Source organism: Nothoprocta perdicaria, unplaced genomic scaffold, assembly GCF_003342845.1.
Source record: "Nothoprocta perdicaria isolate Ctin4 unplaced genomic scaffold, notPer1 scaffold_175, whole genome shotgun sequence".
NCBI classification, from domain to species: Eukaryota; Metazoa; Chordata; class Aves; order Tinamiformes; family Tinamidae; genus Nothoprocta; species Nothoprocta perdicaria.
In genome coordinates this window covers 1,594,505-1,608,230 of record NW_020454927.1, presented here as the reverse complement: position 1 = coordinate 1,608,230, position 13,726 = coordinate 1,594,505, and the positions used below count along the sequence as shown (strand labels likewise).

The 13,726-nt window shown below is 44.2% G+C and overlaps 1 protein-coding gene across 1 annotated transcript in view; it reads left to right on the top strand.

Moving 5' to 3' along the window:
* Positions 1-13,726, top strand: part of PDE7A (phosphodiesterase 7A) — a 41,545-nt gene that overhangs the window by 3,621 nt on the left and 24,198 nt on the right. The window contains exon 2 of the mRNA XM_026036282.1: positions 6,859-6,919. Within this exon, the coding sequence (XP_025892067.1) occupies positions 6,859-6,919 (61 nt within the window). The remainder of the gene's footprint in view (positions 1-6,858; positions 6,920-13,726) is intronic.

The window sequence follows — 13,726 nt, the reverse complement described above, 5'->3', positions numbered from 1 at the left end:
TCTGTGGGGAATCTGATGAGAATCATGCTGATCTGGGGGTTGATCCTTATCAAAGGGATCGCTTCCAGGGTGGGCCCTTTCATTCCTGCGCTTTAGCTAGATGGACTTTATAAGTAGCCCGAGAGCAAACAAAACATTGAGAGCTTCTCTTTGCAAGTGCTTATTTTCCTTTTTTAATTTCAACTCTAAGCTGCTTTGCAGATACTGACAACTTAATACTGTGTTTCTGAAATGTTCACACCTGACTTTGTATCCTCAGTTTAGGAGGTCTTTTTCCCCACTCTTGAAGCATGAAGACAGTGTTTGTAGCAGTGGGAAAAGGGATCCGAAATGGCTTCAGAATGGCAGGGTTTGGTTTGYCTTCCCTCCTCATAAATCTTCCAATTTGCGGCACTTCAAAGGCTTCATGTGAAAATACGGGGGGAGGATTTTAAAGCCAGCAAAGGCAATACAGACGGGAGCGCRTTGCTTCCTGGACAGGATATCCCTTTGTGTCCTGCCGGTTCCAGGGTTACGGGCAGTGGAAATACCAGTTTGGTTTGCTCGGCTGAAGGAGCAGCTCCYGCTCCCGCTCTGGGCTCCCATGAGCATCTCAGGTGCTGCTCGTGTTACGGGAACGCCGCTGTGGGGCAGGATTAGCAGCCTCGTCCCCAGCGCTCCGAGGAGGAAACCGCCTCTTTCCTTGGGCTGGTCCCTGCGGCTGCGAGCCCAGGGAGCCCCTTCCCTGCCCAAGCTGCAGGTCATGCCGCAGGACACAGAGCAGCTTTGCACTTGCAGCYGTGAGGGCAAGCTGGAATCGGTGGGAACTGGGAAAAAACCATGAAGCATGTGCTTAGAAGGGCCTTTTTTTAATTATATACGAAGTTKCAAGTATTTTGTATGATTAATAAGAGTGCAAACAGCCATGAATTTGCTTCTGTTGTGAAGATGAGCTTTGCCAGGTACTTGTGCCCATGCCCYGTAGGCAGTGCCAGGACAGTCCTGAATTACTTAAACCCAGTACAGTCCTAAATTACGTAATGCAGAAAAGTCAGACTTAGTTGCTAGCAACTGTGATACTTTTRCTACATCAAGAGAAAGACCAGAAAAGGTGAATAAATCTTCAGCTGTGGCTGAAGGCGGATCCCAGGTACCAGAGGTCTGCAGCTAGTGCAATAGTCTAGTCCGTCGACTGCATTTTACTACAGTAGGGGTTTTTTAACTTTATACAGAAAGCCAGCTTAAAAATTATACCCATATTTTAGTCTGTAGATTTTTGACATAGTACAATTAAGCATGAAACCTTATGTTTTTTGTTGCCTTCATCCAGTCATCCTACTTCACTGTTGCTTTTGGACCCCCCTTCCCTTCTGATTTCGTTTCTAAAGATGATGCTACTGTGTTTTTCAGTCTTGAGTCACTTTTTTTTAAGGACTATACTTAACTGCAGGTCGTTTTTCAAGCTGTTGTTTTGTGTATTTTTATTCAATCTAGAAGTTTTTATGATAACAAAACTCTGGGTAAATCTTCYGATGCTGCGTGTTACGGCTGTGTATGTAGAAAGGCAATAGTGCTGCCCATCTATCACGTGTCCTTACAAGCTGATATAACTGCTGCCGTTCAAACAATACYTAAGTTCATCAGTGGTTGTCTTCCATCTCGTGGGACTGATGATGCGAACCAGCTTTATACAGAAGAAATACTAAWACCATGACACTCAGAAATTTTATATGTACCTATACAAAGGAGATCTGCATTGGAGATACTGATCTGCATTGCATTGCTGAAATTAAATGTATTTTCTTCTAGTTTGATAAACTTTCATAATGATCAATTTGAAAATCAGTGTAATATTTATTAATTTATTAATTAGGGCTTGTTTTTGCAGTGGCTTTCCTCAGTTTAATAACAGTTTAATTGCTTTAAAGGGACTTTTCCTTGTACTTCACTGGAAAAAGTTTATCTGGTGGGGCTCTGGGGATTCTTAATTACTGGAATAGTTCCAGGAACTATGGAACTCGTGATCAATGTCATGAACTGTCATGATCAATGACAGTCTTTTGAAATACAGTCATAGAGAAATCCAGTGTAAGTGGTTTCTCAGTCTGCGGACTTGTGCTTGATGAGCTGCCTCATGCAGTGTCTCACACTGTGTTGGGGTGTGTGTGTTTGAACTAGCGTAGCTAGAAAATGGCAATTGCTGTAACAGCTTCTGCAGAGCCGCTCTCACTTTCTCCTTCCACGAACAGCTGCTGCCTTTGATCGTCTGGCAAATAACTTAGAAATGAGTAAAAATGCGTGCCGGGGCCTTTTCCTGCCCTCYGGTAGCTTGCCTTTGCTCCGGAGTGTCGGAGGAAACTCTGGGCTGCTGCAGGAGCGATGGGGACCAAAGCCGCCGCTCCCGGCGCCCCGCGCGGGGCGGCCCCTCTGAGAGCCCCTGGTGCCCGTGGAAGCTTCTGCGCTGGCTTGGGACAGCGACGGGGGCGCTGCCTCCACGGGCTGCCCTCGGGTGCTGGGGGCTGCCCTCGGGTGCTGGGGGCTGCCCTCGGGTGCTGGGGGCTGCCCTCGGGTGCGCTGCCTCCACGGGCTGCCCTCAGGGGCTGGGGGCTGCCCTCGGGTGCTGGGGGCTGCCCTCGGGTGCTGGGGGCTGCGCTCGGGTGCGCTGCCTCCACGGGCTGCCCTGCCCGGGGCCGCTCAGCGGGCTGCCCTTTGAAGACATAGCCCTGTGTTATGTTGACGTGGTGGTCTTATGGAGCGGCCTTTAGCTCCCTATTCTGCTATGAGAAATTTTTTCAGGGAAGATTTGTCCTCACATATCCCTTTGGTAAATAGTCCCTTTGCCGGTTTTGGGGGAATGCATTTATTACTGTAGTTCATCCACCATTAATTTATCTCCCACTTTACCTTGAACTTCATCCATTCCCATTCCCTAAAGATMTGGTAACTCACAGGAGCAATGAAGGCCTTGCTTCCCATGTCCTTCAGAAGAATCAGTGCTGCTGTGATGTGAAGTTGAGGTGAAGTTTTCAAGGTGGAAGCCCAGCATGTCCAATTACTTTCTTTTTGACATGCATCTCCTTGCAGAAGCAAAACAGCCCACTCGGTTCTGAGCAGTGTCCTTGTGTGTGGAAAGGATTGGAGGAGTAAAAACCTGCCCACATCATTTGAGGAATTTATTGAATCACGTTGAGGAGAACAGATATTCCCACAGGATCAAGTTATCCTTGTGCTTGAGAAGGGAATCTGTATGAACACATGGTCACTGAGCTCTGTTTGAGCACCAGGAATTCTGCCTGGTGCAGTGAGGCCCAAGGGTCTGAGGCAGGGACCTGGGGTGCTCTTAGGTTGTGGGTGGAACCAACGCTTGAGGTACCACCCAGAGGTGGGGGAGCTGTAGAAACCCTGTTTTACTCTAAGGGAGATCACGTAACTCATGAAATGGAAGAAAGTCAGTAAAGAGAAAAGGTCATTTTGGTAGAATAATTCGACGGGAGCTTGGATTTAAGCACAGTTTCTATAAACATATTTGGAGTTAGCCTTTTGTGGTTGATTCTCATAGCCCACCTCTGAGAGCTCGTATGCTTTTCGAGGGGCCCTGAGTCAGATTCTGTCCTTTAAGTTACTAGCCAGAGGTTTCTAAAGGTTGAAACAGCAAATACTGCAGTCACCTCAACCRCCTAAATAAGGGAGACTTTAGTGTTACAGTCCTGAGATCCCAGTGAGAGGCCTGCAGGGAGAAGGCCTCCCGTTACTGATGGGGGAAGGCATGTGTTTGATGGGCATCAAGGGGAGAACCGTAGTGATTAAATTCTCTGGSCTGTTACATGCTTTACAGAAAGTTTATTTTTTCACGAGCTCTTTGCCCTTCCACTCACGAGTTCGTTGCAGGGGTCAGTTCACGCCCCAGTAAAAAACCCTCAGCTTTGAATCTGTTTGGTTCGAGTGATTGAAAAGCTGAATCTGAGCAGCGAATCTCGAGGAACTGCAGCTGATTAAATGACTTCCCTTTTTTTCCCCTGGTGCGAGCTGCTACGCTTTTCTGGAAGAGCGTAGGGTAGCGCAGTGTAAATATGCAGCCAGGATGACTTAAAGCARTAAAAGGGGTGGTAAAGCTCGGCCTGCAGTGCCTGATTTAGCGCAGTCCTTTACTGTGGAGAGTATGAGGTGCTGCGGGGCACCAGGAGCCTCTAGGGTTTATTTCCCTACCTATCCCAAGCTGCTGAGACCTCGGAGYGTTCAGCTCCACTGGCCCTGCCCCCAGACCTGCCAGCTCTGCCCCACAGCCGCCCCAGAGCCTTCCCTCCATGGCACTTGCTGAGGGCTGTTTTCTTTATCCAGCTGTCAGATTTCACAGTTTGTATGAATTAAGTCTCTGTAGGACCTCTGCCCCTCTAGCCACATGAGCTGAAATTGTCCCATTGCTCTTCAGGTTTTATTGGTGATGCTTACACAGTGKTACCTCTCTTTTTCCTTAGGAAACCAAGCTTTGGAAGGTACTTTTAAAAGATTGCCTTGGCCAGAGTTTCTTTTGAAACCTTGGAGAGTTCTTGCAGAACTGAATGTTGTGTAAACAAGCGGATTGCATTTTAAAAAATAGGCTAACATATTTGATACCATACTTGGGTTTATTATTGTAGTTTAAGCTAAAACATTGAAAGAGATTTCTCTTCAAATTGGTTTCACGTATTGTTTTCCCTCTTGGAAAGCCCCATTCCGGTTGGGGATGGCTCTTCCGTCTGCCTGTGTGCTGAGCTCTCCCTGCRCTGGGTTCCAGAGCTGCCCAGGTCGTGCCCAGAGAGCTGTGTGCTGGGCAGGTGCAGGGCACAAGCTGGCACTAACTCACGGTGCTGAGCGGCCCTAGGCGGTGGTCTGAAGTGCACCACGTTGCCAAAAGTGCAGCCGAAGTGCATGGAAATGCGAGGACAGGCTGTAGGAGCAAATTTGGAAATGTTAGTGGGAAACGGGCATCGTTTGCTGACCTGTGAGTTGTGTTGCCAGCTTTCCCATCAGGACAGGCGCGTCGCTGCCAGAAAAACTGGGCAAGCATATTCAAGGGAAGGATTATTTGCATGGTTTATGATCTTCCAAGGAAATACCGAACAAAAGTGTGAAGACAGCGTGAAAGTGCCGGCCAAGAAGTCCTTCCTTGTAATCTTTACAACACCTGCTATAATTGGACCCATTTGCAGTTAGGTCTTTGGTCATTTCTGTAATTAAAAATTAGGCTTACCTTTGGAAAAACCTCTCGGACTTCAAGCGTAAGGATTTTTTTCTTGTTTTGACATGAGAAATAATAAAACAATTACGTGCAACTCGTGGGCTGGGAGCCTGACGCGCTGTCAGTTGTGCAAATCACACTGACAGAGGCCACTAATCTTCAGTCTGTGCATTCAGTTCACTTCATAGGTAGCTGCATGTAAGTAATCCCCCCGCCAAATGATGTACTCCTTTAGCCTCTTACTTCCCCTTAGGAGGCTTCTCGGGGGCCAGCGTCTCTTTCCTGCGCTGTTTCCTGCTGTGGTTTGGCTCCCCGTGTCCTCATCGCCAGCTTGCACGTTGCCAGGCTTTGGTGTGGCCCTTGTTCCTGCTTCACGGAGGGGACCGGGGGGTCCCCGGAGGGCCAGGGGGGCTTCACTCTGCAGTTCCCGCAGGGAGGGCTGCAGTAACCAGCCTCAGCGTAAAACTCACAGGAGTTCTTACAAAAAGTCCTTATTTCTTGGAGGAACAGCTCTTGGGGACTGGCAAAATCGAGGTCGGGTTGTGGCAGTGAGCCTAGGGTTAAAAAATAGCCTAGATGAAGGCTGCAGGATGACAAGTAGCAAAAGGAAGAAGAAAAAGGCATCCAGCTGCGAGCTGGATCTTCAAAGCTCTACACAACTCTATAAGTTAATGTTGGAAATGATAAAGGGCAGAGTAGAATTAGTCAACTAAATATAAGTGCAAGTTTTAGTCGCCCGCAGTGCAGACCATGGCCCCGTGCTTTCCGTTTGTGCTGAGAGAGGAGAAAGCAGGAGGCTGTTCAGGCGTTCTGGAAGCGGAGGGCGGCTGGTGCCGGGGCTCCTCGCGCGGCCTCCTGACCGTTTGCCAGGCTCGTGGGCAGCCCCGCTGTTACCGCACTGGCCTCAACCGCGTGGAACATAAGCGATATTATGYGTAGATGAGAAATACGTCTTTTGCAGGAGTCTCTGTGCTGCACAGATATTCTGATACGTCTTTAAGGCTTTTATGGGCATATGTGAAATATCGCTTGCTGTCTTGGTTTAAAATGCCTGCCTGTTTTACCTGCAGCTTTACCTTGATTTGCCTGCAGAGGTTACTGGGTGGAGTGGGGATTGCGTGTGCCAGCCATGTCCCCCTTTTGCAGAATATATGCCGAGTTCCTGGGATTYGAGAAATCTTTTAACTTCTTTTTAAAGCAATTTTAGCTTTGAAAGAAGCAAATATCCCATGGGTAAAAATAAATCAATTAGGAACTGCAAGTATGTAAGAATTATGTTCTAGAAGGTCACTAGGAGCATATTTTCACATCTGCCTAATCTCGTTTTGTGTTCTTTTTATTATGGGAAATGATGGAGGAGCATCTGAAAAGAAATGCCTGTGGGTATTGTTCCCACACTCAGCACTACTGGACTCATTTCTGGTAATTTCATTGCTATCAGTTCGTGTCCTTCCTTTGTCATCCCTATAGCATCCTGAAACAAAACAAAATCAGAACATATATTTGAAGGATACAGCACCAAACTTTCAAAATTAGTTTTGAGAATCAAACTGGGAAGGGACACTTGCTACTGTATTCTGTTTCATCGAAATTTAAAAATGAATCCGTTTTAACTTGCGTAGAGTATACTCACTTTCTGTATTTTTCTGTTTTTGTTGTAGAGACGTGGGGCAATTTCCTATGACAGCTCTGATCAGACTGCGCTGTACATTCGTATGCTAGGTAAGCACGCCAGTGTTTCTGCATTGTCAAGTTCTAATATTTGTGACCGTTTTCAAATATTATGTTTAAATATTTGTATATTATACTCTTAGACATAACTTGGTCTTTCTCCTGCATAATATTTTGGTTAGATTCTTCTTGTTTAGAGCTTTTTTTAATTGACTGTTGCATCCGATATCTCTCTTGGGTTTATCTGTTAAAAAGAAAAGTGATGGTGTCAATAATTAATCCTGTAATTATTTTCCCTGGTGACTCTAATTTAGGGTGAGACATATGAGAAAAGGCTTGGATTTGAGTAATGACTTATCTTTAATAGTATTTGACTGAGAACTTATCTTTAATAAAATATATTGTCCCTGGTAAATGTATATTGACAATATCACGGCRTGTGTTTCTGTTGCGGTGATGTTCATTCATGATGGATCTTTATTTCTATTATGCAGCTTTTGGTCGCCTCTCATTAAAACYGTGTGTAGCTTAGAGAATGGCTCTCTGAGAGAGTTCCAGTCTCAGCACTGAACCGGTGGAATGCTTGAGCTCTTCTTCAAACATTAATACGGTTTGAAATTACACTTCTCGTGTTCATTCTCAAAGATAACCTGAGAAGGGAAAGACAGCCTGACAGGGCCAGCGTTTAGCAGCTGGCAGAATGTTTCCAGAGCAGTAGTTAAATAAAATTAGAGCCTGATCAAAAGGAAAGGGCAGTGTGGACCAGAGCCCCTCTGTGGTACCGAGCGCGCAGAGGCAGGAGCTGAGGTTGGAGATGGAGCAGCAGGAGCTSCCGAGCTCTCGTGGGGCCAGGCAGCTCCTGCTCCTCCTCTGGATGCGGCTCCTGGGGTCTGAAGGACTCTCCAAACCCCTTGGGTCTCCCTCACTCCCAACTCATGGTGCTTGCCCCAAGCCATTGCCAGCACAGATACACACAWATGCAATTTCGGACTTAGCTGCTTACATTCTTGTTTTTCAGTTACCTGCTCTCTCAAGTTTGTGAAGTTAATACTATTGGGCTCACTATCCACTAAAATTTTTTTTTGATGTGAAGATATAATGACTTTAGAGACTTGTAAAGTGGAGGTGGATGGAAAATGCTGTCTTTCAAGTGTTTATGAAAAAGAAGTGTTAGTTTGATTGCTTTTCTGGTTAGAGATAGGTTCATTTTGTTCTTGAAAGTCAAAATAACTTTTTTTGTTTTTTGGTAATCCTTYTTGCAGGGTGAGCGGTAGAATTCTCCAAAATGTGATTGATTCTTCTGCTCTGGTCAGAAGAGTATGAAAGTAAACTCAGGTCTGGGGTTGTTTRTTTCTTTGATTTTTGTGATTCTTGCTTTTTGAGTAGATTTATTTTGTACTATAAGTAGGGTCCTCCCACCATTTTTTCTGCTTCAAAATYACAAAAATTGAGTCATTTTGAAAAACTTCCCCAACAAGGGAAATATGTATTAAGTTCTTTAAAAAGCTTTCRTATACTTGAATTAAAGGTAGTGTGAGTATATAGTTTTTGCCTCTTCAAAACTAATCTCTTAATGGTAAAAGGTCAGCTTGTAAGAAAATATTTCTTAGTATGTGGACAGARGGATCTGATTTCTGTTTCTGTTGCTGGTCTGGGAGTTTAAATTAGTTCTGAAGAAGGTGAGCCCRTGATATCTGGGGAAAACCTTTGCAATAATGCTGAAGTAAACCTAAAGGAAAGCAGGGCAGGACTTGCTGTGGTTCTTTGTGTATATATAACCATATATATAATGGCATGACTTACTGGTGTTCTTGTCTAGTAACACTAGCAGTTCAGAGGTAGGAAGTCTTTAAAAGAGTTGACCTTTTCTTTTTTCTGCTGGAGGGAGGACAAACAAAATAAAAAGAAATGCTCATTACATGTTTGAATTAATTTGTTAAACAGGGTGTTTTCTCACTGGYGAGCGTTTTGTATGCTAAATGTTAACTGCACTTTGCTGTACAGCTGTTTACAGATTTCTTTACTTACAATTCTACTTATAAATGGAGTGTAAAAAAGACTCTCTTGAAAGCTGAGCAGTTTCCCACGTGATTATGCAGCAGAGTCTCCTGCAGGTAGCTGCAGAAGCCCATGTATTAGATGGGGATGTGGGGAGTGTGGCGATGTGGGATGCTGCGTTCCCGGGGGGCGAGGAGGAGGTTGGGATGCTGCGTTCCCGGGGGGCGAGGAGGAGGTTGGGATGCTGCGTTCCGGCGCGGCGTGGCGCGGCTCACCTTGCTGCCTCCAGCAGAGTGACTGTGGGAAAGGCTCAGCCATGGTGTGGCGGGAAGCTGAGCTCGCTTGCAGGGATTTGCCCTTCCCTGGGTTGGTCACGAGTCCAAAGCGACTAAGTCTGCTAGTAAACCCTGCCTAAATAAGGGGTACCATTTATCAGGTTAAAACCACCAGGTTAAGGTTTCCTCAGGCACACGCGGTGACGGCTCTGCCGGCTGCGCTTCCCCTTAGGGTTGTGCCCTTCCCTTTGGCAGGCTGTTCAGATGGGAATCCCCCGAAAGCTCCTGTGCACCGAGTAAATCCAAATGACCTGTGGTCTGGGGGTGGTTTTGGGTTCAGCTTAAAAGAAGAGCAAGTCTTAGGGCGTACGAAGCGAGTAACAAACTGTCCTTGCCAGTGTCGGTATAAGCAAAGAGTATTGACTCGAATGGCTCCCCTCTCCTACCCCGTTCCTAAGATCCATCCTCAGTCACTCCTGAGTGTCTGACGCACTGTTTTAAAATACAGATACAGATCCAGAACTGTAGAATCTTTCTCGGAAGATCTTTGAAGGACTAATGTATCTCATCTCCCTGACCAGCTGCTGCTCTCGGCGACCAGGAGGGATTCTCCCTGTTGCTCCTAAGCGTTTCCTCTGTGGGATCGTAACTGGCTGCACTTGCTCTCTGCTCTTCTGTTTGTTTTTTGTATTTTTTTATTAATGTTGCCTGAAAATTTTGGTGCTGTGCATGGGGCTGGAAATGCGGGGTGCAGACTGCCTGTCTCGGGGAGCACTGAGCCCAGTTTGCAGGCACCTCGAGCAGGACAGTGCTCTGAACAGGCACCCGTGGAGGCCAACAGAGGTGCAGTGCAGGTACACGCTCCCCGTGGCAGCACTTGCTACCTTGTCCTCCTTTTGCTTTAATTCTGATGTGCTCAGCTGACCTGTCGTCTCTTTCTCCAACACATTTAGTCCAAACTTTACCTCTGAAGCTGGCCACCCTTGCTGGAAATGCTGCCTCTCACAACTTGTGGGAGCGTTTGCCTCGAGGAAATGGTGGCAGTCGCCGCTGTCGGCCGCGCTCTCCACGGGCTCCGCTCCTCTCCCTCCTCTGCCCCCTCTGTCCCCTCTCTCCCCCGGCGCGGGGTGCGTTAGRGGCCCTCAAACACGAGCTGTGTTGCGGCCCCAGCGTGTGGGGATGTGAGCGGTGGCGCTGCAGCCGCCTCGCGCGCAGGCCGGGCGCCAGGTAAGTCCTGCGACACCCGCCTTGCTTCTCCCTTTGCGCTTACACCCGTGAATCTCCCTCTTGCAGCCCTGCCGACTTCATCCTTCAGAGGAGTTTCCCCCTTCGCCCTCCTTGTGTTTAACCGGCGAGCGCTCTGGTCRCGCAGGGCTGCTCCAGAAACACCCTGCAGCTGAGCACAGGGCCCACAGAGACTGCGTCCGTGCGCAAAGACAGGCTTTGGAAAGGGAGGCTTCACCCTTGCTGCCCTTCTGAAGAGAATATAATTTCTTTTTATCTTTCTCTTCTTAATTCTTTGGAATCACTGAAACTCGCCAAGAGAATAAAATTAATTTCTGAAAGTCTGCTATCGTTGAATTTGGTCCCTTAAGAAAAGGCAGGAACTGTTTCAGGGACTCCAGTTGGATTTTGACTAGAAATGTCACTTTTTTTCCAAGGTGACTGAGTTCTAAACTTCAGATTGAGTGGCTAAATCTAAGATAAGAACTGTGAAGCAGATAGTTGCCTTTCTTAGGCCAAATTTGATCTTTTTTTTTTTTTTTTTTTTTGATATATCAACTTTCTGCTCCACCAAGGAAGTGTTAGCTATAAGCCAACAGAGCTATCCTGTGGTTTCAGAAGATTCTGTAACTCCTCTGAGACCTTAAAAAAAAGATCCTAAATAAATTTTTCAAAATTATTAATTTCTCCTTGGGTATTAAATTTATTTAACTTTTTACTTACTATAATAATTATTTGTTCCTGAAGCTGCTTTAAGAAAGCCTATTACCTAATAGCATCCTTTTACTTGTGGGAATTCATTGGAATCTGAAGTCTCTTATGCCTTTCTTTTTAAAGTTATCTGTGATGCTAAATATGTTTCTTTGATAAGATTGAATTCTGAGTCATTTACTGGACATAATGTTACAGAATCTTGTGCAGGATTTCTCTAGCAAATCAGTGCGAGTGTGTTATGTTTGGTTAAAAAAAAAAAAAAAAAAAAAAAAAAAAACCCAAACCCCACCAATCTGGATGCCGTATCTAAGATATATTGATATTTGTAGATTAAATCAGCTGGCCAGTGCTGCATGCTGGTGGTCCAGTGTTTTGTCACACGTGAAGCAGAGTCAGCCTCCCTGTGCTTCTGTGTCGTGTGTGACGTTAGGAGGTGCCAGTGGGCAGACAGTTTGAGACAACTCCTTTCTCTGCTTCTGTGCCTGTTAGAAATCCCAGATACGATGTGTGTGGCATCTCCCAGTTCTATCTGAATCAGACTCTCTACTTTGGTTTACTGAGACAAATTCCAGGGGCAGTATTGTCAGAATTCCAGAATAAATCCAAATGCTACCAATTGTTAAGAACTCAGTTGTAAAGAAAAAAATCAATTTTCTGCCACAGTCAAGGACAGAGAATGTTGCCTACAAGCTAAGAAAGCCGTTTTTCTTGCTTTCCTTTGTTGAGAACTTTTTACTTCATTAATAGGAAAGTAAATAATTTGATATTACCTGTATCTTACTGTGAAAGTAGTAGTGGGAGGGAGAAGAAAAAAAAAAGAACAAAAATTTCCAAGKGTCACTTGTCAGGCAAACTTCTCTTGTTCTTTCTCTTGTTCTTTTTCAGAACTTTCAAGTTCAAACTTTCTTGTTCAGGTATTTTTGCCGAACCATCTCCTTTATTTTCCTTTTCCTATTCTTGATACTTTGGACAAGTAAATTCTTCACCAGACCATAGCTATATATTGATTTATGAAAGTGTCATCATCTTTTCTATCAAAAATTAAACAAATACATGAGTAAAAAGCTAAATATTCAACTCAAACTTCCCTTATTTTCTTCAGGTCAGCTGATGAACTGAAAGATCTATCAGTAACACAAGCTGTAGTTGGGTGATTATTTTGGAATATAAGGATATATAATAATATTATAACATTATTAATACATACATAATATATAATATTGGAATCTAAATATAAGGAAAAAAATTTCCTATGTGTAAACTAACACTTTCATATATCGCCACTAATGTAGTTGCCGCCCTTTTTCCAGAATATCTTCCTCCTTGCTTTTATTCATTATTTTGTAAATAATATTTGCCACTTGTCTTTGTGCCAACCCAGAAAACTTCTMCAAATTGCTGCCTCTGTATTGTCTACAAAATTTTAAAAGTGAAGCCTCTTGCACTCTGCTCACACGAATGCTTGAAAAATTTGTAATTTGATACATTGCCCATAAACTGAAAATAGCTTTTATACAGAGTAATTGGGTTACTTACCCTTGCAGCTCTTAAATTCTTCATTTTCAAAAAGGAAGGAATAGCTGAAAACCACATACATTTGTTGTGTTTTTACTGATATGAAATGTCCAATACACCGGGAACCCGGGGTCTCTTTGTCTTTTGTGGCACTTCTAGGGTGCCTCACAAGATAACGCTCTCATGTGAAGTGTGTCACTATAGATATGTCTGTGTTCAGAGATCCCTATCTCTAGAAACATTACCTGTTAAGGGTGGAAAGTGCTCTGCAAAAAATTTGGGAGAGCATCTTCAGCTTTTAATCTCAGGTTCGTTGTCTGTGCTTTGTRTTGCTGGTGGCCTTAGCACTGCAGATCAACAAGCTGGAGAAGAAAAGAGAAAAGCGATTTCAACATATTCGAGTAATTGTTTGAAATAATTTTRTGTGAGGAGTATAACAGAAATTTCAGTGATAGGAACAAGAACGTTATCACATGTTATATTTGACTTTGCTAGAGTTTAGAAGGAAGGCAGAGAGGCAGGAATTACTATATATTTAATCCTCAAGGATTTGCCAAAATTTGTAATCACTGAAGAATTTTAAGCAATTTTTTCTTTTTTTTTAATCAAAGTGGACTGCCTGTATTCATGCATACCAGTAACTACTGAAAGAACACTGATCAGCTTTGAGTTGGTACAATTCCTAAGTAGAAATCAGCTAGCATGGCAAAAGATTCAGGTTAAAGCTAATTGCAGTGAAAAATGGTTTTATAAAATTTTAATACTGAATTTTGGTATTTTAATAGGCTCTTGTGTAATATTCAAACAGCTGAGCACAAGTAAGTAAATGCCAGTGGGAAATGTTATATTTTGCAATATGAAACTATATTATAGCTACTTTATTTGCTAAAAGCTACCATTTCTAGAAGCCGAATATTTTATTGTACTACATGACTGTTAAGTGTTTTGCGTGTGTTACTGAGGAACAAACCAACTTTTGGTGTTCTTGTTTACTCTCATAATAAGGTGCATTTTTACCATACTGGTGTAACAAGATGTTTCTAATTTCACGTATTTCATCTGAATGTTTATCACTTGTTTTTGGCAATGTATGCTTAGGCAGAAGAGATTTTGACCAAAACAAAACAAAAAA